General features: G+C 46.2%; 1 protein-coding gene and 1 long non-coding RNA gene across 4 annotated transcripts in view; one reads left to right on the top strand and one right to left on the bottom strand.

Moving 5' to 3' along the window:
* The window catches only part of mylk4b (myosin light chain kinase family, member 4b), a 237,836-nt gene that overhangs the window by 76,101 nt on the left and 133,953 nt on the right, over nt 1-27,782 (top strand). Inside the window, exon 2 of one of the 2 annotated variants that reach the window (XM_072509930.1) lies at nt 2,089-2,360. In XM_072509930.1, the coding sequence (XP_072366031.1) occupies nt 2,142-2,360 (219 nt within the window). In that variant the 5' untranslated portion in view covers nt 2,089-2,141. Of the gene's footprint in view, nt 1-2,088; nt 2,361-9,913; nt 10,072-27,782 lie in introns of those variants that run through there. The other variant, XM_072509931.1, reaches the window with a different exon arrangement.
* LOC140425530 (uncharacterized) overlaps nt 9,597-27,782 on the bottom strand; it is a 139,828-nt gene continuing 121,642 nt past the window's right edge. Inside the window, exons 1-3 of one of the 2 annotated variants that reach the window (XR_011947881.1) lie at nt 22,788-22,871; nt 16,305-16,362; nt 9,597-10,607 (exon numbers count right to left, since the gene is read on the bottom strand). This is a non-coding gene — a long non-coding RNA (uncharacterized lncRNA). Of the gene's footprint in view, nt 10,608-16,304; nt 16,363-22,787; nt 22,872-27,782 lie in introns of those variants that run through there. The other variant, XR_011947882.1, reaches the window with a different exon arrangement.

Raw genomic sequence — 27,782 nt, 5'->3', positions numbered from 1 at the left:
TGAGTCAAACTGTATCTCAGGCAACTTTAAATGCTTAGCCACCACCATAATTACCTCACCTTTTCTCATTTTGTCAGGTAATGTTAACGGCACTGTTTTTGCCAAATCTAACAGTCTGCTTTTAGTCTCTGTCCATAAGGTACTGCGTGCGACCGTCTCCACCCCCAAAAACTTCTGAGCCTCTGAAAGAGCCATTGTCCACAACACACTCCCCACTTAAACTGGAATACCACAACTGAAAAGCATTCACAAAATGCTCACACCTCACTGTCCTTAAGTTCACTAAGCCAATCCAATAGATAGACTTTTATCCCCCTCGAGCCCCCAATTTGTTATGGGCCAGGGTTTAGAGAACTCCCAAGTGTGTCATGGAGTTCACCTAACCCACCACTTTTAATAGATTGTGGTATGGGGAGCACACGGCCCACTCTACATGTGTGATGCAGCAGATATCTAACAGTATTTGTTAAAGCAAAACAGTGTTTATTCTATGAACTCAAGTTAACCTTTTTTAAAACATTCAGTGAACATCTTAGCAACCATCCATTCAAATACAACCCCCAAAGAATACAACACTGAGTACCCCTTAATAAATTCCCAAACAACATCCAGACTACAAAAGACCCTTTTAACACAGAGATCAGGTTTAAATTCTCTAATGAGAGCAGTTATCCCTTTGAAATTATCCAAATGAACACTCTTTAGCTTGTAGAGAGATCCATGCACATCTGCTGGCTTTCACTGCAGCTCTTCTCTCTGAAAACGAAACTAAAACTTCACTCTATAGCAGCCTGCTCAAAAACGAAAGTAAAGCAGACAGACAGCCCAGCTCCACCCACTCTCTGACATCACTGCAGTTATAAACACCCATTTCTTAAAGATACACCTACTACAGTTATTCGATAAAAAAACACCCATTTCTGAAAGGTACTCTCACGTCCACTTTGCTTCTCACAGAAGAATTATCGATGCCATCAGTTTCGGCGTTTTACAATTCTTCTCCATCCTGCCTTCTGTGTTTGCACTTTGCCTATTATCTGCAAAGAGAGCATGAATAATAGGCTTAATTTTAAGTGGAAGCTGTGTAACACCCCCCCCCCCCCCCGCCCCGCCAGCAGGATAGCCAAGGCTGAGGCTTCCTCCACTGACCCAGGAAGCCACGTGTTTCGCGTGATTCAGGCTGTTAATTGCCTGGGGTGATGGTTTTCACCCTTTTGTGAAAAGATGTCCCACCTCCAAGAGTTCCCAGCCTCTCAGGTTGCTGACAGCTCTCCAGTCCCAGCAGCGCCATTGGGAGCGGTGGCCACTGCTGGGACTGCAGTCACTCCCCGAGCAGGAGTGTGTCTGCAGGCTGAAGTTCAAATCAGGTGGAGTGGCTTCGCCTGGGCCTGTCAAGTAGGTGCTGGCAAAATGACAGTCATTGGTCGGGAGTCAGAGCAGGGGATTCCCAGAGGAAGTGGCTCCGCCTGTTGAGGAGGCTGTCTGTGCCAGAACAGCCCTTGCTATCCCACCCAATTTTACACCCATTGCCTGCCAGCTCATTCTAGACATAGCATAAAATTCCGGTCAATGGTTGCTCCATCAATGCTGACGACAGCTAATGATAGTGAAGTGTGCAACTTGAGCTTGGTCAATTGGTGCTTGGAAAAGTTAGTGTGCGGTGATTTGTAATTGTGTTTGTCTACTGTACACCTTCTTGAGGAAAATTGCCAAAGTTCACCGGTATTTTTAATGACCAGTGTTTCTAACCTTGCTGAAATATAGCGTAATGCTAACTTACTTTATAACCACCTGCATCCAAACGAGCAGGACTTGGCCAGTAAAATTACTGGTATTCAATATAACTCCTCACAGCATGTTTTCAAAAATATATTTCACAAACGCAAGTTGGATTTGTACCAAGGTGTGGCTGCCATAAAATAAAATAAAGATAACATAATAAAATAAAAATGACTTCAATAGAAGTGGCGAAACTTGATTTTTTTTTCTTCAGTTTTCACTTCTGAGACCAATCCTTTACTTGCCTCAAAATGTGTTGGATAACTTCAGCCAGAAACAAGAGAAAAATGTTCTTTTGTTCGTTCGCAGAGCGCAAGAGGAAACATCTGCAAGTCAGTAAAGTGAGATAATTATGGAAAAACATGAAAGGTGGTCACGAACAGGCGAGATACGAAGATATAAAATTGATGGAGTCTAATAAATCATGGAAGATGGCTAGGCTGAAGGAAATCAACAAGAGGTCCAGCAGTGGAAGGTTCGGGAAAATGGCTTTTTTTCATTACTTGGAAAGAGTGGAAACTATGAGGAATTTCTGGGAACAAAAAACCAGCGAGCCAGATGGTAACACTGAAGACGATGAGGTAAGCTTTATTCCTGAATATAAACCTCAGCTTCCATTTGCAACGAGAGTCCGGGGCATTGCAAGCTTAATTAAAGACCTTTGTACGCTGCCTCTCAGATTCAACTGTACCAAACACAATGTGAGACACCTGTGACGCACTTTGCTAGCGGGCAATTTTTAAAAAATGCTCATCTTGTATGCATGGTTTGCAATTATTTTATACTCTGTTATACGTATGGATTAATTGACACAAATGAAATGCCGTCGAAAATTAACCAGATAGCAGAATGTTCAAATCCTGTTTAGAGCTGTGGTCAGGACCAGCCACAGCAGACTAAATCCAACAGGGCTTCACAAAAAAATCTTTCGTATCATAAATGAAATAAGTTGCTTGTTATGAATCCACATTCATAACCTCAGACATCCCAAAGTGAATGAAATATTTCATGAAGGATAATCGTTGTTGTAATGCAGTCAATCTGTGTGGCGTTCTTTGTGATTCTTGTTCTCAGAATGGATGTTGTAGTGTTCACAAAGACCACAGAAGCTAAGTTCATTAACAAAGCTAACATTTACTTACACTACTTAATTAAGCTCGACCACTTCCTTCTAATGTAAACAGTAGTCTAGTAATCTACAATCTACACTCAACTAACACTATTTTCTACACTCTATAACTGCACTTTCTTCTCTATCGCTGCTCTCTCTAGCTCTTCTCCAGCTCTCTCCCAGAAGCCTGTGAGTCAGTGCTTTATATAGTTCTGCATCAAGCTCCATCTAGTGGTTACTTATGATATGACATTAACTCTTTGTATTCTGAACATTTCCCATAATGTCACAATCTGTACACAGCAAACCCCCAAAAGCAGCAGCGAAATAAATGACCAGGGAATCTGCGTTGATACTATTGTTTGATGGATAAATATTGGTAAGGGCATTGGGAGAATTCATCTGACCTTCTTTAATTTGTGTCATCCTGTGCTGTATTTTCTATGATACTATGATGATACTATCTTATACATCCATCTAAGAGAACAGATGGGGCCTCACCTTAAGTTATCTCCTTAGTATACCAGTCCCTCGGTATCAGACTGAAGCATCAGCCTAGATGGTTATGCTTATGTACTGAAATGGTACTTGAACCTCTGACCGTAACATTTTGAGACAAGAGTGATTCTGTGAAGTATTAATGAACTTGATGGAGAGTGGGATTCTTGCCTCTATTGTGTCATATGTGATTATAACCATCCTAAGTGTGCCTGGGCGTGTGCTTGTTTCTTCAACACGTAGCTGAGTTTCAGAAGTTCAACTGGACTCCTGAGGTTCCATTTAGGGCCGCAGTCCAACACTGTGAGAACCCTCTTTGTGCAGCTGGCTCTCTCAATGCTTCCTGCTCCAACCAAATCCAGTGGATGTTGGCAAGTTGTCCTAACCTTAAAAAAAATGTGTTGTTTCCCAAATATTCCTCGCTGAGTTCAGTGACTCAAATGGGCTGATTTATTCTGCTGAAATGCAGTGCAACAAAACTGTTACAAGGCATAGCATATCAAAGTCACTTGGTGAGGTACAGGAGTTATATGTAAATGTTGTCCAAATTTGGACTGCAAAAACTGTACTATCTTACCCATCAAATTGTTACTGAGTTCTGGAGGAATTGCAACTGGGTATTTCAGGTTTATATAGTGGTCACTGTCACTGATGTGATTTAAAGAGGCAGATTTTTAATGTTGGTAAAGGCATGTGCAGTAACTAGAGCTGGCAGTTTTAATAATATTAACAATCTTTTATTATTGTCACAAGTAGGCTTAGATTAACACTCAATGAAATTACTGTGAAAACCCCCTAGTCGCCACCCTCCGGCACCACTTCGGGCACACCGAGGGTGAATTCACAATGTCCAATTCACCTAACAGGCACGTCTTAGGGCAGCACGGTGGCGCAGAGATCAGCACTGCTGCATCACGGCGCCGAGGTCCCAGGTTTGATCCCAGCTCTGGGTCACTGTCCGTGTGGAGTTTGCACATTCTCCCCGTGTTTGCGTGGGGTTTCGTCCCCACAACCCAAAGATGTGGAGGGTCGGTGGATTGGCCATACGAAATTGGACCTTAATTGGAATTTGGTACTCTAAATTTAAAAAAATAAAAAGGAGCACGTCTTTTGGGACTTGTGGGAGGAATCCGGAGGAAACCCACGCAGACACGGGGAGAACGTGCCGGCTCCGCAATGACAGTGACCCAACAGGAATCGAACCTGGGACCCTGCCTAATGAGTCAGGAATCTATATCCAAGGTGTCATTTAACTTGATGATTCCAGTTACAGGTAGATTGTTTTTGACCCAGCAGTGGGAATGGTGTGTTGATGAGATGCTATTGCAATAGTGTGGTTTAGGGTACTCCAGCATGGTTCAATCTCTGCTGGAGATTCAGAACCAAGAGCAAGGCTAACCCCATTTACTGTCACTCCTTCTTTATTTTACAGTCCATAGATACAAGAACGCCAAAATATGTAACAAAATATTCGCAGAATATCGCTTCGGTATGTCTACCAAGCTCTGAAAAAAGGGGAAACTAACTGTTTTGTACACATTTATTGATTTGAATACTTTACAGTCGCGGTAGCTGGGTGGGATGGATGAACCTGATCCAAACAATTGTTTTTTCAATTCAAAAGGAGTTAGTTTAACTGAAACCAGGCTTACAGATGAGGAGGTTAATAATAGGACACACAGCTGTGACTATGAGAACAGGTCAGATGTTGATTATTCTGCAGGAAGTGGCTCAATTTCGGACTCCTCAAAATCTCTCCAGCATCCACAAGTCAGAGATGGGAGGGAATACTCTTTGCCTCAATGGGTGCAGCTGCAGCAACACTCAAGAGTAAGTCGACCACCACAGAGGACAAGGCAGTCCAATTGATCTGCAGTGCACCCCACCCACCGCCATAAACATTCACCCCGCCGACCACCAGGACACCGTGGCTACAGTGTGTGCTACCTTCAAGATGTGGCAGAAGCTCACCGTCTTCTTCAACACGTTCCAAACCCGTGATCTCCGCCACCTAGAAGGATAGTGGCAGCAGATGCATAGAAACTCCATCGCCTCCATTGTAACTGGTTGTAAAGATGGGTTTTAAAGCTGAACTCGTCAGTGCAGGAAATTATGTAAAGTTTGGCCTTGGCGGGTCGTTCCTTGCCGAGGCCAAAAGAAACGGCTAACAGCCATTGAGAAATGGGCTGTGACCGGATTAGCCAGAAACTGCAGGCAATGCCTCTTGGCCATTATGGTGCTGATTGGTGGCAGCAATCATATCATAGAATCATAGAATTTACAGTGCAGAAGGAGGCCATTCGGCCCATTGAGTCTGCACCGGCTCTTGGAAAGAGCACCCCAGCCAAGGTCCACACCTCCACCCTATCCCCATAACCCAGTAACCCCGCCCAACACTAAGGGCAATTTTGGACACTATGGGCAATTTAGCATGGCCAATCCACCTAACCAGCACATCTTTGGACTGTGGGAGGAAACCGGAGCACCCGGAGGAAACCCACGCACACACGGGGAGGATGTGCAGACTCCGCACAGACAGTGACCCAAGCCGGAATCGAACCTGGGACCCAGGAGCTGTGAAGCATTTGTGCTATCCACAATGCTACCGTGCTGCCCTCATGCAATCATTTCACCATTGGTGAGGGTAATGAGCAGGGATGGCGTTTGGACTGTTCAAACCCTGCAATATTGCTCCGATCCAGTCAGCCGCTCTGGGGAGACCCGCTTAACGCTACCACCTTATCCTTGATAACTTTGTCAGCATGCTTTAAAAAAAATATTACTTATTGTAAAAATATGTTGTGGATTTGACACCAGATTGGCATCATTGTCTATTAACATGCAAGGGCCATGAACTGAACTTATGCTGCAAGCTTCACTGCTCTGATATTGAGGAAACTCTAAAAACTGGTCAACAAGGTAAAGGAGACTGATGATGAATAATACAATAGTTCAGGGTATTTTCAATACATTCTTGGATTTGGGTAGTAATATTGCCACTTTATCTTTGTTCCTTTTGTTGATACTGTCACGATTCCAAACTGTCTATATTGAACCAAATGTCCTTTAGGAGGGCCATAATATTAAAATCATAAAAGCAATTCCCCCAAAGCTTCGTGTTTGAATTTAAATTATTTTTCATAATGTTTCCCGCTGTATCATGATCAGCGTGAACCTGAATAGAGGTGAGAATGCCCCCTTGAGGTCCTTTCATTCGCCTGATCGATTTATCCACTGTCGGTAGATAAATTGACCAAGAATGGCAATTCAACCCCTCATCAGATTGACATCAACAGTTAGTGTTGCTAGCTCAAATCTGTTACCCTGTGTAACCTAAGCATGGTGACCCTAAATGTCCTCTGACCCACCATGCCCCTTGAAAGTATGCTGCGACAGGTATGTTGCCTGCTCACAACTTGCACCCCGGATCTCTTCCCGTTTCCCGGGATTGGGGGCCACTTAAGCATTTTTGGTGGGTGCTCGGGGATATTCACCCCCAGGTGAAGGAGAGGGTAAATAGCTGTCAGCAGCATGTTACAATTTGAAGCCATAGTCCTGAGTCAATTTATTGTGTCCTGTATATTTTAAAACTCCCCTCCTTTCCCCCGTTGAAAATGACCAATTTCCATTTAAAATTGATATGCCTTCCCACTGTCCCGCCTGGGGAATTAAGGGATACGGAGAGAAGGCAGGAAGGTGGACTTGGTGAGCATTAGATCAGCGTGATCTTATTAAATGGCGGGACAGGGTTGAATGGCCTACTTTGGTTCCCGTTTCTTATGGTCTTATGGCCACTGAGGGATCCAGCAGGTTGTTAGTGATTACGTAGAGTTGCATAGTGTGACATAGTTTACGAAGATCATGCAGCACCATTTAGTCGAACCAGTCCGTGCTGGCGTTTATGCTTCAACTTGAGCCTCCTCCCATTCTTCCTCAGCTAACACCATTAGTATAATCCTCTATCTCCTTCTCCCTCACATGTCCATCCAGCCTCCCCCTAACTGCATCTATCCTATTCACTTCAACCACCCAATGTGGTTGTGAATTTTACATTCTCAACATTCTCTGGGTAAAGAAGTTTCTGCTGAATTGTCTGGTTGTTATTTTGCTGACTACATTATGTTGATAGATAGATAGGTGTCAGCATTGCTCAAGAATAAGTGATAGGAAATACACTGTGTAACATATTTCCCTCTGTTATCACCCGCACGAGACCTACAGGGTTGGAGCAGTCATTCACGTTGCATACAAACTCCCCCACTATAGGGGCAGGGAACCCTAAATCACCCATAGTTAAAGTCTGTATAAAATTGGCCAGATATGGTCCCGATGGTTCAGACTCGGTTGGGATCTGGTCTATATTGTTATGGACCAGGGTTTAGAGAACCCCAAAGTGTATCATGAGGTTCACCTAACCCACAACCTTTAATAGATTGTGGTATGGGGAGCACACGGCCCACTCTTCAGGTACAGCAGAAATGGGAAAGCAAAACAATGTTTATTCTATGAACTCAAGTTAACCTTTTAAAAACATACAGTGAATATCATAGCAACCATTAATTCAAATACAACCCCCAAAGAATATAACACTAAGTAATCCTTTAAGCTTTCCTTTTAACATCCATAAGATTTAAAATACCTTTTACCAGAAGCACATCAGGTTAAAGTCACTACTGTTATTAGTTTTAAATCACCCCAGGATCGATTTACAGTCTTTAGATTAGAGAGAGAAACTCTAATACACCTTCTGGCTGTGACTGCAGCTATCTAGCTCTCAAAACGAAACTAAAACACACCCTGCAGCAAACAGCCTAAAACGAAAGTAAAAAGCTGACAGAAAGCCCAGCTCCACCCACTGTCTGACATCACTGCAGTAATAAACATCCATTTCTTAAAGGTACTTTCACTACAGATATTTATATACACACCCATTTATAAACACCCATTTCTTAAAGGTACTCTCACATGACAATATTGTAAACACTAGTATGTGTTAATAAACCAAATTTTCCTAAATCTACTCATTTGGGGTCTACAAAGCCCTCCTCTACCATTGCCACAATGCATACAGCCATATATGGGGGTCAGATCATGTCCCCGCTCAACTGTGATCCAATTTTAGATGGATGGAAAGTAGGAAGGAGGGGAGTGGATTAGGTATATTGAATATAAGTGCAATGTTTGAGGAAATTCAGCCAATAAGTGACACCTTTCTTTGTCCCAAAATAACATAATTTCTTGTTGTTTGCTGGGAAAGAAAGAGACTGGTTTACACTCTGAGCTACTCTTCGCCCTTTTTCTGGATCCTGTTCCGGACTCTAAACGGCTCACTTAATGAGTCAGGAGGTCCCGTTGCTTGAACCAAAAGTAGTTCCTGCCGAACCCCATCTCCCTCAAGTGGATAGATGGCAGGACTGTGGGGCAATGTTACCAACGGCAGCCATACCAATGAAGGATGGCTCCTGCCTCTCAGACCTGTTGCCCATTCAGAGAGCCAAGACCTCTGTAGCTGCTGATAGAGCTGGCCACTGCTGAGGCTGCAAGGAGATGGAGAGAGTGCTTCCATGTTGAGGAGCTCTGCACGGTGCTGGGAGAAATATTTTAAAAACACTATGTGATGAATGGTTACTGTACCCTTAACACCATGTAGGTGATGCCCCTTTAAGACCGGGTTTGGAACCCTGGGGGACTCCGCCTCCGGCTCCGCCCACCAGGGAGCAGTATATAAGGTGGCGCCCTGTAGGCGGCACACAGTAAGCACATGTCTCTGTAGCTGGCTAGTTCTCTGCTTCTTGAAGTGTTCATTTACCATTCCACACTCTCGTGTCATTATTGAGGGTGCTACACACTATGACCAGGTAGGCTCTGGGTGATGGGGGGCGTTGAACACTTCAGCGGCAGCAGCGGATCTGCGGGGGAAGGGGGCATTGTTGCCAGGGTGGGCTCCCTTCCGTTGCCCGTGGAGCAGCTAAAAATGAAGGACCCCTCACCTGGTGGCCTCCCCAACACAAGGGGGACCCAGCCAAATAGCAGAAAATGACAGGAGCGGAAAGTGTCCATTAATTGGCCACTTAATTGAATTAATTGGCCACCTGCCTCCGGCTCCTGCATCTAGAAATATCTCTTGGCAGCGAGGAGAGGTCTGGCTTCCCTCCCGAAGCCTTCCGCTGCCATTTCATGAGCCTAGCTGCCACCCCGGCCCATCTGCAGAGAGCTGGTAAACTCCAGCCCTCAATGTTCCTTGTGCACGATGATACAGTATACCCATATGCTAACATGTCAACACGACACATCAAGGATTACCACAGACATCTTGCTCAGCACCTGTTTTAGACTTGTCACAGGCCCAATGCATTTTTATTCCTTTTAGGTACAGCTCTTGGCAATGTCGGCTTGCATAGAGTCGTGTGACTTGTCACAGAGACTGTGCCTTATACATGTGCTTCATTAAAGCTACATGGTTCTTTATCTGTTAGGAACAAAAATGAATACTTAACAGTGCACTCCTTACTCAAATGCACGAGGCGAGAAGCAGCCTGATTTGAGCGATGGATGTATTTTGCAAAGTGAAATCATTCTGGCTGGGAGTCAGCCTTTCCCTTTTAGGTTACCTTTGGCACAAGTTCCGGACATTGATTAGCTACAAACAACACAGACAGAAACATTCATGCCAAGAGCCACAGGTAGTGCTTGATCTTTTTACTGCATGTTTGAAGAATTGGCTTTGTTTCTAGCTGTAGTTCTGTCCGCGGTAAGGTGCGAATTTTATAGCAGTGTGCTGCTTTATGATCTAACCTGCTGTACAGGTCGAACAGAAACCGTACTGTTGAATCTCTCAGAAACGGTCTCAAAATTAGGATTTGCGTGATTGGCAGCAAGAATAATTAGCGTTCCCTACTTTTTGGGTTTTGGGGTAGGTGACGAATGCAAGTCTGATTAAACCAAGCTAGCAGGCATGGTGCCAAGTATTGATTGAAAGGAAACGTTGAAATACACGGGCAGGAGTTAGAAATCGTCCATTGCGCACGGTAATGCAATGGAGGCTCCAGCTTAATCATTTGAGTCAAATGTGATGTATAATTGTAGGTGAATCAAAGGGACATCTTTTGGTAAATTGCCTTGCAAGTAAGCAGAAACGTTGATGCACTCTGTCAGTTTTCTTCTATGCTCAGGGTCTGTGAGCTATTCTGATTAACAGTCGCTCTTGGTATTTTGTCACCTGAGATTTAAAAAAAATATTATTAGTTAAACGTTTAGAAAATGTAATGATGGACAGTCGCACCAGATTAAACCTGGGGTGCATTCTCCTCAGTGCAAAGTTAAATAAAATCTCTTTTATGCAACTGCTATTATAAACCAGTAGAGTATATAACTATACCTTAGCACATAGAGGAAAATACACTCTTTGAAGAGGCTTTGCTATCTGATAAGTTGTTTTGCTGGCAGAGTAAACAGGGTGAAGGTGTTCTGGTGATTATTCCGGTGGGAGCAGGAATTCAGTATTTTACATGGAAGGGCAGGTAGAAAAGGGGTTCACTCTTTGGGGGCTTCCCTTTTGCCGAATGTGGGGCTCCCCTCGTTAGACCCAACCTCCACCCCCACCCCCCACTTCCTACTCGTTCCCTGCCTCAAATCCATCCATTACCAAATCCATCCCACTGCTCTCTCTCATAGAATCATACAATTTACAGTGCAGAAGGAGGCCATTCGGCCCATCGAGTCTGCACCGACTCTTGGAAAGAGCACCCTACTCAAGCCCACACCTCTACCTTATCCCCGTAACCCAGCAACCCCATCTAACCTAAGGGCAATTTAGCATGGCCAATCCACCTAACCTGAACATCTTTGGACTGTGGGAGGAAACCGGAGCACCCAGAGGAAACCCACGCACACACGGGGAGAACGTGCAGACGCCGCACAGACAGTGACCCAAGCGGGAATCGAACCTGGTTCCCTGGCGCTGCGGAGCAACTGTGCTAACCACTGTGCTGCCGTTCTGCCTGGACACTCGCTAACACTCCCAGACCCCACCAGCCCAAGACCCAGTCTGGATTCTGGATTTACCTGGGCCCCGGGCCCCTCTCTTCAGTTGCAGTCCTGGCAGCTGCCATTGACACCTTCCTGGTGCTGCCTGAACTGATGGAGTTACCGGCCAATCAGATTGGCTGGCAGCTGCAGAAGGCGGGACTCCATCCAAACGAGCGGCGTAAATCCCAAAGGGCTGGGGGATGGGTCGCTGTGGAGTGTGTTGGCTCGATGTCGACGTGGTTTCTGTGGAGGGGGAGTTGCAGTCCACTCCTGCACCCCATTTTTCCCCTCTCGGGAAGAGCTGATTTGGGGTTCCAGAAATGGAAATCGAAGGATTCCCTTCTCGCTTTGACAGATTATTGTTCAGCAAAGAGACCAGCTGTTCACCGTCCAGCTTGGTGTCACCTCACATGTGATATCAAATTACGGGCGGGATTTTCCCGTCGGAGGGATCTTCCGGTCCTGCCGAAGGTGACCCCCAGCTGCGGTTAACCTGCCAGCGGGGCAGGAGAGCCCCACAAAACTCCGCTGACTTCAGAGGGACTGGAAGATCGCACTGGCTCCCAATGGCAAACCAGCTTCGCCCCTGGAAAACACACCCTGGGGGAGCAGCAGAGAAAAGTCCCAGCCTAAATCTTGGTTTGTGGATCCAGTTGTACAACATTACATAGAAAGGGAATGGCTTTGCGATGTGCTTGGCAGTCCCATTTACTTAAAATGCTAAGATCCCTTGAGGATAGAGACTTTTCCAATCGGACATGTCTGGGGGGGTTTTCTCATGGAGTGGGCTGCAACCTACAGGTTCTATGGTTGGCCTTCAGAATGTCTTTGATGCGCGATCATTTACACTCAAGACTAAGTGACTTCATAATTGAAGGCTTTAATCGACTAGAACTTGTTCCCCAGCAGCTTCGGTACAGAAAGTGAAGGCTGCTGGGACAGCACCGGTTCTTATACTCCGCCTGTCAGGGCGGAGCTACGTATCAACAGCCAATGGTAAACTCCTAGGTTTAACCAATGGTCATCAGCCTCTTAGGTACAGCAATACCTGATAATACCGCAGTCTTTACACCTAAGTTCGGGATGTGCTATCGTTCAGGTTCCCCTGCTCAGCTGGCTGTAGAATAATGCCTTTTACATGCGGGAACCCTTCATGTCGATCAGATGCCCCAAATCTTCAAAGCTGAGCTCTGATGGGCCATGCTGTCAATACCAGGTATGCAGAACCTTGCATGAACTTTGGGACTTTTGGCCCATAGAGGTGGGGTTGTATTTTACAGTGGGGGCTGAGTGCGGGGGTGGGGACGATGGTGAATGGCTCAAACCTCCCCTGGAAGGAATGTTGGCCGGAAGGGAACGTGCTCCATGCCAGCCAGCCCCATGACCATAATACACCGCGGGCAGGATAACTTGGTGGAGGGTGGGAGGAGGTCCCGCCTTCAGGAGATGCTGGCCGGGTGGATTGACCAGCAACTCCAGCAGTCCCAACAGCACCAAGAGCTTATTCGTGAGTGCTGCTGGGACTGTAAGCAAGGCCAGGTGGAAGGCCCAATGGTTCCCAGAATGAGGTAAGTCCAGGGTAGTGGGTGGAGTGGGTTTGGCAAGCTGAGGGAGAGGTGATGGGATGTACAAAGGAAACCTCCACGATGATAGTACCTCCCCTTCCTTCCTGCCCTTTTAAAAATATTTCATTAACAATGACCTGCCCACTCCTGCCCAGGAGTTTTGTGGCCTGAGCTGTGTATTATCAGGGTCAATTGGCCTGTTAACAAGCTGAATTGAACTCAATTATTTATTTAAATATGGTGGGTGGGTTGTCGATTCCAGGGCCCTTCCACCCTGTTATGGGGTTGAGCTTGGGGGTGGGGTGCGGGAAAGGTTGTGGGCTGGGTGTCCACTCTATCTTACATACCCTCCCCCACCAAAAACACACCTGGTAGGGGCGCGTAAATCCAGCCCTTGAGGTGAGAACCACTATCTGGTAGACCCGAATCCTGGCTTTTGAGACTAACTGCATGCTCTCTCCAAAGTCTGTGCGTGAGGTTGCCGAAGGCTGCGTGTGTTTATGTCAGACGATGGGTGAGTCCGTCATTGAATATGACGTTGTTGGAGAGGATACTCCCAAGGTAGCAGAACCTCTGAATTGAGTTGATGGGTGTACTGTTGTTTGTGGCTTAGTGGCCAAGGCCAGGTTGGTACAGGATCTCTGTCATTTTCAGACTTAGAATCCCTATAGTGCAGAAGAAGGCCATTTGACCCATTGAGCCTGCACTGACCCCCTGAAAGAGCACCCTACATAGACCCACTCCCCCACCCTATCCCTGTAACCCTACCTAACCATTGGACACTCAGGGGCAATTTCGCATGGGCAATTCACGTAACCTGCACATCTTTGGACTGTGGGAGGAAACCAGAGCACCCAGAGGAAACCCACGCAGACGTGGGGAGAACGTACAAACTCCACACAGTCACTCAAGGCCAGAATTGAACCTCGGTCCCTGGTGCTGTGAGGCATCAGTGCTAACCACTGTGCCACCGTGCCGCTCCTTACTTAGTGTCAGGCCAAAGTGTTCCGAGGCTTGCGCAATAGTGTCTAAAAGCATCTGGATGTCCTCTGGACTGTGTGTTATGAGAGAAAACAAAAGTTAATTCAGTAACTGTTCTGTTGAGATTTTTGATTGCATAAAAGAGCATGGCCAAAAGGTAAATGTCATACAAGACTGGAGTCATGATGCAGCCTTGCTTAATGCTATTGGTGACAGGAAAGATATCTGTTAAGGCACCAATCTGCATTGTACTGCATGTCACTCCATCAGGAAATACGTGGATGATCCCAATCATCTTTTCTTGGCATGCTTGCACATCTTCCACAGACCTTCAGGCCTTCACAGTTTACTGTGGTGAAGGCCTTGGTCAGGGCAACAAAGAGCATGTAGAGGTCCTTATTCTGTCCACAGAACCTCTCTTTAATTTGCGTCCCAACAGAGATCATATCGGCCATTCCTCATCCAGCACACTGTGATTCAGAGTATACCAGGTCTGTAAGATGAGTGACATTCGTCTTGAGAATAATCCCAACAAGAATCTTTCCTGCTGTGGAGTGAAGTGAACCATCACAATGATTGTCACAGATGGACTTATTTCCCTCCATTTTGAGTGTTTGATATCTTGGGGCACCATATCCTGGTTCCAGATTAAGCAGAAGAGACCAGTGTGTTTGCTATCCATACCCACTCCTCCGTATACTTCAAATGGAATGCAATTGGAGGCTTAAACAGACAGTTCCTATATGATCTTGGTGTGACTTCACTTTGAGATGGATGAAGGATAAGCTGGACCGGGACCCAATGCTGAGGAGTTGATTCAAAGGTGGCGTCGCACTCTGTGGATTCTCGTCTCAGGAGATTTTGAAAGGGTTCTGCCCAATGAGAGAGAGCCTCATGCCTGGCAGCACGGTGGCGCATTGGTTGGCATTGCTGCCTCACAGCGCCGGGGTCCCAGGTTTGATTCTGAGTCACTGTGTGTGTGTGTGTGTGGATTTTGCACATTCTCCCCGAGTTTCGCCCCCACAAAGATGTGCAGGGTAGGTGGATTGGACCCTTAATTGGAAGAAATGAATTGGGTACTCTAAACTTAATTGAAAAAAAAAAAGAAGGAACCTCATGCCTGTTGGTTAGGAGCAGGTTGCCAGCTGCTGAGAGGTTGGTTTTGGGGCCACAGACATATCGGTATCGGCATGGAGAACCTTCAGGTCAAGCTTTCCGGCAGCTTCCAGAAGCTCAGCAGATGTGATGTCCCTGCATCCATTCTTCATCTCTCGTAGATTGACCAATGGAGCTTGAATGGCATCGCTGTTGGTGAGGTTGGTCATTGCACGTGCCAATCCAGTAGAATATGTAGTCTGCCCATACATCCTCACGATGAGACTCCTCTTGCAAACCTTGTTTCACTCAGAATGGCTCCATCAGTATTGTCCCTGCCAACGTCCTGGCTACAGGGGCTGTTCAACACTCTGGCCTCGCATTACATTCCAGGAGCCAAGTGTCATAAGTTCATAAATTCATAAGATATAGGAGCGGAATTAGGCCATTCGCCCCATCAGGTCTGCTCCACCATTCTATCATGGCTGATATGTTCCTCATCTGCTACCTACAATGTTACAGGCCAAGAGCTGGATTGTGAAATCAGCCAGAGCATCTCCTCCCTAGAACACATGACCTAGGAGCGGGAGTCGGCAATTTAGCATCCCGAGCCGAACACCCTCAATGTGATCATTGCTGTTCCCATCCTGGCCTCAACTCCACCGCCCTGCCCATTCTCCATAATCCTTCAACCCACTTCCAATTAAAAATCTGTCTAACTCCTTCTTAAATTTACTCACTGTCCCAGCATCCACCGCAGTCTGGAGGAGTGAATTCCACAGATTCACAACCCTTTGGGAGAAGTAGTTTTTTTCCTCAAATCTGTTTTAAATTTGCCACCTCTTATTCTAAGATTATGACCATCTGGCAGTTGTCCTTTGAGTGTGAGTTTCTTTATATTTCGATCGCAGTAATTGGTGAGCAACCAGAAGGGGTGACCTGGCAGGTGCATGGAGGACGGATGGTTCAGGTCGCTCCTCACCCTCTTCCCCAGATTGTGGAAAGTAGCGGTGTGCAGCTAAAAAGCAGCCGGAAAGTTCGGCCAAGTCTGGGAGGGCAGGAGCTCCACATCTGCCCTGACCTGTGGAGAGCGATCATTACACTGAGCCCACTTGTGCGCAGGGTCATGACTGAAGACTGCCAGTAGCATCCCCGACCCTGTCCCCATCACCATCTCCCAGGTAAAAACTCCAAGTTTTAACACTTGGAGTAGGCAGTGAGCTGGAAAACAAGGTGAAGAGCCTCACCTCCCTTTCCGCACCAGCCCATTTACACTGTCGGGGTTCTTCCACTTTCTTATTCGGCCTGTAGAAAATAACGAGAAGGGAAAAAACAGACATGGCTTAATGAAGAGCAATTGAAGGAATGATGAAGAAAATAAGCCTTTGCGGGAACCGTGTTCACAGTGAGAGAGCAGCCTTTAAAAACAACAGAAGGAACAGGAGCAGACCGCAACTGGAGACGGCAGATGCAGTCGGTTGTGATTACTAAAATGAGTGTTAAGTGGGGATAAGAGGGGAAACAGAAAGGTGGTTTGAACTGTGGGAATAATTGTTTCATTATTTATAACGTGGGCAAAGTTAAGAGTCAGACAGCTCCTTAAAGGATCACTGAACAGAAATAGCGATTGTCAGGAAATGTCTGACGTGCCAAAGGAGCTCTTCACATCAGTCTTCCTGAGTGAAGAACATGAGCAAATTCCAGATGGCATCAGGCTGGCTCTGAAGTCTGGTGGAGAAGCTTGTAATGCTTGCATTGGGCTGAAAATCAAAAGGAAATGCCCTGAATACTGAAAGAAATGAAAGAAAGTAAATATAATAATGCACTTTGTACATAAGGATGGGAATTGAGTATTTTCAACAAATAGTTTTTTTTTAAAGTGCAATGAGACATGAGTTAGGGAATTCTAGACACATTAGCCTAGGAATGGGAAAACTGCTCCATAGCTCTTTAAAGTCACCATTAATCTTTCTGTAAATGGCTTTTTCCAATGTACAGCCTTTAATAAGAACAGAAAGAAAGCTTTAGACATAACTTCTTATCATGTCCTCAGGACATCTTTACAACAAATGAGTCACTTTTATGGGCAATTGCTATAGTTATGTAGGGAAAATATGGCAGACTTTACACGGCAAGATCACACAACAGCAAATTAATAAATGAGCAAATAATGTTTTTGTTGATGTTTGGTAGATGGATGAAAGTTGACCTGGTTACCATGGCAACTCTCTGCCATCGCATCATTTTAAGATTATCTGCGTAATGCAAGACCTCCCTGTTGATTGCCTTATTTCCCATTTGTTTTACTTTGTCGTTATCATTTTGATCCATGGATATTTAATGGACATATACCTTTAAGTCGAACAGAGGAGGTGAGGAACTCAAAAGTTGCAAAGTAGCACACTGTGCTATGAAGTTGAAGAACTCAGACTCTCTGGCACCTGAGAGATTGAAGCAATTCGGTTCAATTAGTTGGCTGGCGGTCAATGGATTGGCCAAAAACCATAGTCTGCCTGGTAATGGACAATGATTGGCTTCAGTCAGGTGGACCCAAAAAACAGAAATTTTCTGGATGCCAATTTTCACCATTTTGATGAATCCCCAGTGAAAACCATTACAGACTAAAAGCAAGAACCTCCAACTGAAGGTCTAGACTAAAAGATATATTGGATGATGTCCGTCTGAAACAGAGGGCGCGATATACCGGTGTTGGAGTCAGAATCCTGCCCAAAGAGGTGGGACCAAATAGTGCGCACCGCAGCCAGTTTACAAACGGCTTTGGTGAACTTACTCAGCATCCACCGACATCGCGGGATCTACCGGCCTCCCCAGTGAGCCAGGTGGAACGGCACCTGGGGGGTCTCCCGGGCCATTGGAGACCACTGAGTGGGCAGAGTAAGTGCAGGGTGGCATCCTGGTCCTCCCCTGGAATGTGGGCACCTTGGCACTGCCCAACAGTCACCTTGGCACTGCCACCCTGGCACTACCAAGGTGCAAGGATGGCACTACCAAGCTGGCAGGAGCACTGACCAGGTGCCAGGATGGCAGTGCAAGAGTGCCCAGGTGCCAAGGTGGCACTGCCAAGGGTCATGAGGGTGAGGGGGGCCATGCCCATGAAAGGAGGGTGGAGGGTGGGTTTGAAGGGTGGGGGTGTGCATGGCAGGTAAGTAGGGGCCCCTGGAAGGGTGGGTGTGCTGTAAGGGGGCTTGATGGGGGCCTAAAGAGGGGGGACCTCCTGGGACTCTATAGCGGGGTGCTCACTTGGGGGGTATGGGGTACTGCTCATGTGTGTGGGGGGTGACATTGCCCATGGGTGGGGGGCGTGAGGGACCCACAAAACACTTGGAGATTGGGACACCCTTTCAAAATATAGGCCCAATCTCTGAGTTCAGCTTCCTAGTGCTAAATAAAATTCCAAGCATTGGCTAAACCATTGAGAAACTCCCCAGGACCCAAAAAAGTGACTAAGTGTCATTGAATAGTGGTGGGGCACTCGCCGGCAGAGCCGACGGGAAACTCCCTGAAAAAACCACCACAAGGGAACTTGGACATTCTTTGGGAATATCGGGTCCAGAAACTTTTATCCTTTTTACTTTTCGTATAATTTTCCTACACATCCCTCTTTCTCCTCTGTGTTTGTCTGTCTTGTGTGTGTCGAGAGTGGGCTGAGTTAAAGAGAGAGGTTTGGAATTAGATAATAGTTAACCAGTTTTATTTGCTGCCTATTTAATTACAGTTATTATTATTAGTAACAATTAATTGTGTTTAAATTCACAAACCCGATGGCTGCAGTTATTGGGCAGCTGAAGAGCAAAGACTTTGTGTATTTTTGAAGGATTAAAAGTTCATTTCAATTGTGTTGCGACTCTGGGTCACGTGGGGCTGGAATTGACCGTCTCTAGCCCAGAATGTCATAACAATAAACAGTGACTAAATGTTTTGCCTGAAACATGCTCCTCTGACGATGCGGCACTCCCTCAGTGCTGCACCCACGTGCTAGACCATATTGTGCCCTCAGGCTTATTGGTGGACTTGAAGCCTCAAACCTAACAACTGAGCCAAACTGAGACTGTGCAACAAAAACTGTGTAAGGTCGCTTCAATTTCTGATCATCCACTAAGATACTCAGTTAAGGAAATCCAGTGACAACCACGATAAACAGCGTAACAAGCTGAGCGTGACATCCTATACGTGAAAAGGGTAAAAGAATCCGGGAAGTCAGATTACAGACATTGGATAGATATGCTGATGGAGGAAGTCAGGACCAGAGGTTGTTGCATATTTGAAACAAGTGTCAATCCCCGAAAACCCCCAAACTAGGAGATCAACCCGAAAAGAGGTTGCTTGAAAGGAAGGAACTCAATCTCAAAGAACGAAATACAGAATTATATGCTGGCGATATAAAGAAGACAGCAACAGAGAGGTCGATGAAGCATGTCTGCTGTTGATATCCAAAGTTTTCAATATATTACAATGGCAAATCTTTTTTGTTACTTATTCATATACGAGAAGTGGGCGTTGCTGGCTAGGCCAGCATTTATTGCCCATTCCTAGTTGCCCCTGAGAAGGTGGTGGTGAGGTGACTTCTTGAACCTCTGGAGTCCCTGAGGTGTAGGTACACCCACAGTGCTGTTAGGGAGGGAATTCCAAGATTTTGTTAACTTTTCCCTGTAACACATGTAGTCAACTTTGCAATGTTACAGAACATAGATTCCATTGACTCCCTGAGATTCAATTTCTAAGAGCAACAGAATAGCAGCAAGAAGCTGTTATGCAAGGATCATGTGAATCCAAGGGCTCTGTTCCTTCACATTAATGAGCCACTTCGCTTATCATTCAATCCGATCCAACCTTTTGCTACACCATACGTATTTACCTTTATCAGATTATGTATAGTACCCGCTCTGGGATCCTCACTAGCTCACTGAGGGACAGTAATGGAAATCAAACTGACTATAGCTGTAACACAATCCTGCTGTCGGGGATCGCAGGAATTGGAGTAGGATTATCGTCATCAGGAAAGGAACGTTTGGCAGTGGTGAGTGATGCCATTCAATCGGGCAGATCCATGTCAACCTTCAGCTTATGCAGGCCAGTCTACTGTCATGGGCAGGCCACAATGGAATAGTCAAAGTCCTGCCTGACTAGAACATAGAACCTCAATGATACTTTGCTCTGTGCTCTCCCAAAAGGCATTCATCTCCAAACAATGTATTTTTGTTGAATGTGAATCATTCCTGCAGTAGTATCGCTGCAGTGCAGTTGCGATCAAAAACCTGTGAGCACTCCATTCATGGAAACACTAGTGTTACCTTGAACTATATATTACATTTCTTAATTTATTTTGCACCCATACTTATAGATTTGTGTCCTTCATTGATGTATTTACTTACAAAGAGAAAAGTTAAGTATAGGACTGAGCAATCAGTTGATACATCAGTTCAGTTTTATTGAGTGACAGTACACATGTCATGAATGTGCTTAAATACTGGTGGCAGCGGTGTACAATTAATGGCTTGCATTAGACAGTAATAGCCAACTGTATGCTTGATGGAGTTTGCATTGCCAAGGGGAGATCTTTATGTTGCTCTCTATTTGTTTCATTGGTGCAAGGAGGTGATGTAGGAAAGGTACCTGCAGTAACAGCAGTGATGGAGCTACAGGCAGAGCAGCCCTTGCCACTGAGGAGCCTTGCAAATTCAGCATGACAATTTTGTACAATCCAACTACAGCTGGAATTCTTTGGCCTCCCAGTCACGTGTTTCTCGGTGGTTGGAGGTGGAGCGCTGTTTGCTGACGGCGGGATTCTCTGCTCCCGCTGCTGTCGATGGAATTTCCCACTGAAGCCACCCTACGCTGCCGGGAAACCCGCAGGAGGGGATGTACTGCTGGCGGGATCAGTTAATCCCGCTGCCAGCAAACATGCGGAGAATTCCAGCCCACAACTTCCCTATTGAGTTTAATCCTTCTAAGCCAACACATTTTTGATATGTTTTAGAAAGTTCATCAGCATTAGTATATTGTTTCCTTAATGTAGGAGTATATTTCCCTTTCTCCCATTTCAACCTCAAACGTGTTCAAACTTCTCGAAGCTGATGTTAGCACCCAAATCACTCATCGCTATTGCCTAATCCATGATCAGATGTATGGGGGGGGCGGGATTCTGTGATCCTGAGGCTAAGTGTTGACGCCGTCGGAAACGCCGTTGCGTTTCCCGACGGCGTCAACATGGCCTCAGGATCAGCAATTCTGGCCCCTACAGGGGGCCAGCACGGCAGTGGAGTGACCCTCGCACTCCAGCTGCTGATCCCGGCGTCAACTGGGCGCTGCGGGGTCTGCGCATGCGCAGTGGCACCAGCGCCAAAGCGCACATGCGCAGTGGCACCAGCGCCAACGCGCGCATGCGCAGTGGCACCAGCGCCAACGCGCGCATGCGCAGTGGCACCAGCGCCAACGCGCGCACGCGCAGTGGCACCAGCGCCAACGCGCGCATGTGCAGTGGCTCCCTTCTCCGCCCCAGCCCCGACGCAACATGGCGTCGGGCTACAGCGGTCGGCACAGAAGAAAGGAGGCCCCCAGCCCGAGAGGCCAACCTGCCGATCAGTAGGCCCGCCAGGAGTCCAGGACCAAGTAAATGTTGGGGTCTCAGGGTGAGGGGGAGTGGTGAGACCCTCACCCTGAGACCCAGGGGAGTGCGTAGAGGAGCTTGGGGGTGTTGGTAGAAAGGTAATAATAATCTTTATTAGTGTCGCAAGTAGGCTTACATTAACACTGCAATGAAGTTACTGTGAAAATCCCCTAGTGGCCACACTCCGGCGCCTGTTCGGGTACATTGGGGGAAAATTCAGAATATCCATTTCGCCTTACAAGCACGTCTTTCGGGACTTGCAGGAGGAAACAAGAGCGCCCGGAGGAAACTCACGCAGACACAGGGAGAACGTGCAGACTCCGCACAGACAGTGACCCAACCCGGGAATCGAACCTGGGACCCTGGCGCTGTGAAGCAAGAGTGCTAATCAATGTGCCACTGTGCCGCCCAAAGTATTATAATGCAAAATTTACCCTTGACTCTTTTCCCACTAATCTTACCTTTCCCAAAAATGCTAGATCTTTCCTAAATCTGTCTGTAGAGTAGTCATTCGGCCAGATTTAAACCAGACAGTTCAGTGTGCGGTGAGCCGTCTCCTGTGCAGTACCCATTTTGAATTGGATTCCTTATTGTCTGATTATTTTAAAGTGCCTATGGCCTCAGCCTCTCGGGAAGTACTTAAAGTCAAATTTATTGCCTGTGGGCTATTGTACTAGCTCCACAAAGATCCTCAGGCCATCCAGGCTGGCAGTGGGGTTGGGGACCTGACTGTGTTTGGAGTGAGGGCCAGTGTCCCAGTGTGTGTCTGTTTACGACGTCCTCACACTCCATGTCGTACAAGTGCACAGATGCAGTGCAGTGCTCTCCACTGAAAAATCTGCAAATGAGGTCCGAGGAGAGGGTGTGAGGGGCACAACAGCAGCACAGTAAAAAAACAAATCAAAAGCTTTGCTAATATTACTTTAACCTGCATTAGCTCCTCCAAGTTTCTTCATAAACTGGAAATGTGCAATCGCTCAAGTTCAACTTGCTCTCAGACATTCCTAACAAGAAAAAAAGTCGGACCAACATTCTTATTTCCCAATTTTTACTGGTGTTCCATTTTAAGGTATACAAGACCAGTTCGGTTCACTATTCTTACCTGTTTTTGCAGTTTTTTCCCTCTGGGTGGGTTCATTATGTTCTGTATTTTATCTTAACAACGAAGAGTGCGCATGCCTGTGTGCGTGGGGGCTGGCAAGAATGTTTGGTATTCCCGAGGTCAATCAGTGGTCACCCTATCTGTCTATCTTCCTATCCATCACCTCCTCCACAGAATCCGACAGGCAGTCAATGATGTCAGTCATTGAAATCAACGATGATTTCACTGCAAAGATTCATCAACTTCCATGCCTGCTCTATTATCAAAAAAGGCTCTCCTAACCCAACTCTCGCACCCCTCGATAAGTTATAAGTAAAAGCCTGTTAAGTGATAAACGTTCCATCTCTTGTCTCAATCCACCAACTTCTCCCTCTCCCTCTGTTATAATCTTTGTTGCCTTCCTCAATTTTATCATTACTGTGACAGCCAGCCTTCCTCTGAAATTGGCTCGCTTGTTCCATCTAAGCTGGAAACATACGATTATAGCTACGCCTCTATCACCTCCACCCCACTGCGTGGAAATCAGCTCACTGTACGGTGTCCTACTCAAATTTGTTCTTTTCCAGCACCTCTAAACTGTGCAAATGCGAACACCTTCCTTTCCTATTTTCTATTTCCTCATTAAATCCCAGCACCCCAGCTTTCTGTTTTCTAGTTACTGCTTTCTGATTCACATCATCCCCATTTTTAAAAGATTATTATTATATTATTTACAATCAGCCCAAAGACGTACAGGTTAGGTGGATTGGCCATGATAAATTGCCCTTAGTGACCCAAAAAGTTAGGAGGGGTTATTGGGTTACGGGGATAGGGTGGAAGTGAGGGCTTAAGTGGGTCGGTGAAGACTCGATGGGCCGAATGGCCTCCTTCGGCACTGTATGTTCTATGCTTATGTCTATGTATTTTAAAATTAAATCTGTAATTCGGGCTAAAATGCAAATTTGAGCCCTTTATGTCAGAGACTGGGGTGAACTTAAGTTGCCCTTCTTTAGTTCCCTGCCCAGAGGCAGGTCCTGGGCGAATGTTTGACTGACCGCAGCAAAGTACTGTGATTTTATGTACCTAATTCCTGGCAAGGAGGCAGAATTTAGTTCAGTTGGAATATGGATTGAGCCCCATACTAGTCGTGTAAATCTGATTGATATATTGACCGTCTGCTCAACTGAGCTAAGCGACCTCCCAAACATAGGTTATGGGATGTAAAATGTGTAAGAATGTGGGACTATTTTGGATTTAAAGTGGATGTTTGGAGGTCAGTTTACTTCCTTTAAGGAGTGTTGATTTGACCAACAAATTTTGAAAGAAACTGCACAGTCCAATTTTGTGGAAGTAGAGAGGGGTTATAAACATCTGTTTCAAAAATGCACACTGGATGCTTACGGAGGTCAGGAATTATCTTGCCATATCTAAGTTATCAAGTTGATTGCTTTAGGAAAAGGGTTTTGTGACTTTATTCGTAGAATCATAGAATCATAGAAACCCGACAGTGCTGAAGGAGACGATTCGGCTCATCGAGTCTGCACTGACCCTTTTGAATGAACTGCTCATTGACACTCCCCTATCCACCCCATCCTATCCCCGTAACCTCATAGCCTAACCTGCACATCAAGGAGAAATTTACCATGGCCAATCCAGCTAACCTGCACATCTTTGGACTGTGGGAGGAAACCGGAGCACCCAGAGGAAATCCACGCTGACACTGAGAGAATGTAAAAGCTGCTGAAAAGCAGAAACGAAAAGCACACACAGGCTGCAAGTGAAATTACTGGCAACAGAAAAAGGGGACAAAAAAACCCACACACAGTTTGCAAGTGAAATTATTGGCTTCAGAGAAAAGTGAAACGCAAACAAAGGGGGCTGCAAGTAAATCCTGAGTGAGTAAAAATGGCTGCAGTAAATCTTCCAATCCCGTCTCTAGTCCAGTTAAAAACTGATGCATGGCAAAACTGGCAGTTTTTCCATTTAGGGCAGCACGGTAGCACAGTGGTTAGCACAGTTGCTTCACAGCTCCAGGGTCCCAGGTTCGATGCCCAGCTTGGGCCACTGTCTGTGCGGAATCTGCACGATCTCCCCGTGTCTGCGTGGGTTTCCTCCGGGTGCTCCGGTTTCCTCCCATAGTCCAAAGATGTGCAGGTTAGGTGGATTGGCCATGATAAATTATCCTTGGTGTCCAAAAAGGTGGGTTGGGGTTACTGGATTACGGGGATAGGGTGGAGGCGTGGGCTTGGGTAGCGTGCTCTTTCTAAGAGCCGGTACAGACTCGGTGGGCCGAATGGCTTCCTTTTGCACTGTAAATTCTATATAATGGTAAAACAAGGGGATTGCAGACTTAATTCGGAAGCCTGAAATGATAAGAATGGCTACATATTTGATATTGCTGGAGAGGGACTGCTAAAAAGTATATACCATATATACCACCCTGCATCTAACAGAGAAGCAAAGAAGAAAGATGACAGAGATTTTGAAAGTCTTGAATGCACACGTTGAACCCCAAATGAATGGTATATATGAAGTGTATAAAATTTCAAAACCCTCTATTTTTAGTTCAATACGAAAGGGGGTTGTTTGGGTTTTGAAATGTAACCAGTCTGATTGAAACCTCAGTCTTTCCATAGTCATGTGACCATGCTGTGACGCTGCCTCTGGGGCAGACATCTTAAGATGAGTTCAATAAAAGCCTCTCACGCAGAACACACAAAAGAAGTACAGCTGTCCTCGTACTTGCCAACAGCTGGCTCAAGTTAACCGATAGCTGGGTTAACTTTAGGTGGAGTATGGGGCGGGATTCTCCCCTACCCGGCGAGATGGGGGGTCCATGCGGGATGGAGTGGCGTGAACCACTCCGGCGTCGGGCCGCCCAAAGGTGCGGAATCCCCTGGAGTGGTTTGCGCCCCGCCGGCCGGCGGGAAAGGGACTTAGTGCCACGCCAACCGGCGCCGAAGGGCCTCCGCCGACCGGCGCGAGTTGGCACATGTGCGGGAGGGCTTCATTTCCGCACCGGGAATGGTGGACCGGTACAGCCTCCGGTGCGGAAGAATAGAGTGCCCCCACGGCACAGGCCCACCCGCAGATCGGTGGGCTCCGATCGCGGGCCAGGCCCCCGTGGGGGCACCTCCCGGGGCCAAATCCCCCCGCGCCCCTCCAAGAACCCCGGAGATTTAGGAGGACGGCGGTGGCGGGATTCACGCCGACCCCCCGGCGATTCTCCGACCTGGTGGGGGGTCGGAGAATCCCGCCCATGAACTCCACAATCGCAACATATTCTGTTCATAGCAGAGATAAAGAAGAAATTGTAACCTGAGAAATTGACCCTATTATAATTATTTAAAAGAAACACATTACAGTTGGTTTTGCACTTTGGATTGTCTGAATGCAAAGATTCTGACAGCTCCTGCATGGAGCCCAGTTTGAAGATGATAAAGATTGGGAGAAGCAATCGTGTGTGGGTGAGCTGTAGGCCCTTATGTTGAGGGGGTGGGGGGAAGGTTGTGGGGGGCACCATGGTGACGTGGGGTGGGGATCATTCACATATTGTCTATTCTCACAAGAACCGTTTTTTTCAAGAAAGCAATTGGCCTCATTCATTTTTGAATGACCTGCAGAAGTTCCTTTAAGGAGAACTGTTTTGAGCGCTTGATGTCAGCCATTGTTAAGGAAAAATTGTATTTAGAGTCTTGGATCTGGCTTTGACCCCCAACTTGCCCATTAAGATTGCCTCCATTCTGAAACGGGTGGATGCTCCAGCCCCCTGTCTTTACCACTTTCCTACTGGGTGAAGGCCTTGAAAATCAGGGGCATGGACTTATTTCTTGTCAACTGAGCAGTTGAGTCCAGAAATTCTCCAAGTTTCACCGATAGTTGTGATGAGTTTACTAATGCGGGGTGCCACTTGAGGTGTTACAATTATTCTCAGGAATGAGACCGATGCAGGGATGAGAAAAATCAGTCCTCGCTTCCATTGGAAAATATTCATGTCTTGATATCAGTTGCAATTGCTTCTCCATCATCAAATAGCTGGTGACACACACTGTGTTCTCTTAGATATGTAGTTGCGGCTATGGACGGCAGCAAATGCCCAATGAATTATACTCCATGAGTCAGCATTACGGAGAAGACCTTTAATGAGAATGTCTTTTGAAGCAGAGCCAAAAAGCATTAGACGGACCCTGTCTGACATAAAAGATTGGCAGGACAATGGGGGCCAACATGGACATCGAAGTTTCTGTTCCACAGAGGGTTAAAAATACCACTGGCATTTCATCGTGTCTCGTTTTGCCCTCCAAATGTGTCTGACCTCCAGTGAGAAACACTGCCATCACCTATTCCATATTTTAGATGTGGCAAAACTCAGCTGCAACATTTCTGTAAATGCAAATTTGTGCAGAAACCAATACTAGCCGGAGGAACGGGAAAATGCAATTTATACCTAGGCCCAATCTGAAAATAGGTTCCTGGTGTCTTTGTAAGGACATTCATGTCGCTCTGGGAATATACAATGATGTGCTAGATCAGAATTGATGAATTCTGGCAACCACAGCTCATAAATGTTAATGAAAGATTCTGACTCGCATAGTGCTCTCACAGTTTTTGGCAGTGGTTTGAGACGTGCGCAGAACGCCAATAAAATTGTTTTGAAAGGTTTAGGATTGCAGCTTGCAGTTCCAGATTATGAACTCTTGAGAGGAATGTATTTTAAGACTATAAACACAGCAATGTTTGTAAGGAGCACCAATGAGTCTGTTTATGATGTGGATCAGAGTGTACAGGTCAAAAGGGGAAGTATTTATGAGTAACTTTTGGTGTACTTGACTTTTGCTTACACTGCGGTGGCCGCATTAACTTTGGATCAGAACAGCTAATCTCCAATCAGCCTCAAAGTTCACATCCTAAAATGAGGCTCCATTTATAGAAAACTGCTGTTTGTAGGGAATTCTAACTGATTACGGAGGCCCGAAATGTATGTGTGTTGTTTAGGTGTTAGAAACACCACACGCG

The sequence above is a fragment of the Scyliorhinus torazame genome, chromosome 6 (genome assembly GCF_047496885.1).
Source record: "Scyliorhinus torazame isolate Kashiwa2021f chromosome 6, sScyTor2.1, whole genome shotgun sequence".
In the NCBI taxonomy this organism is placed as follows: domain Eukaryota; kingdom Metazoa; phylum Chordata; class Chondrichthyes; order Carcharhiniformes; family Scyliorhinidae; genus Scyliorhinus; species Scyliorhinus torazame.
The sequence above is the reverse complement of the archived record's forward strand: the minus strand, read 5'-3'. Positions and strand labels throughout refer to the sequence as shown.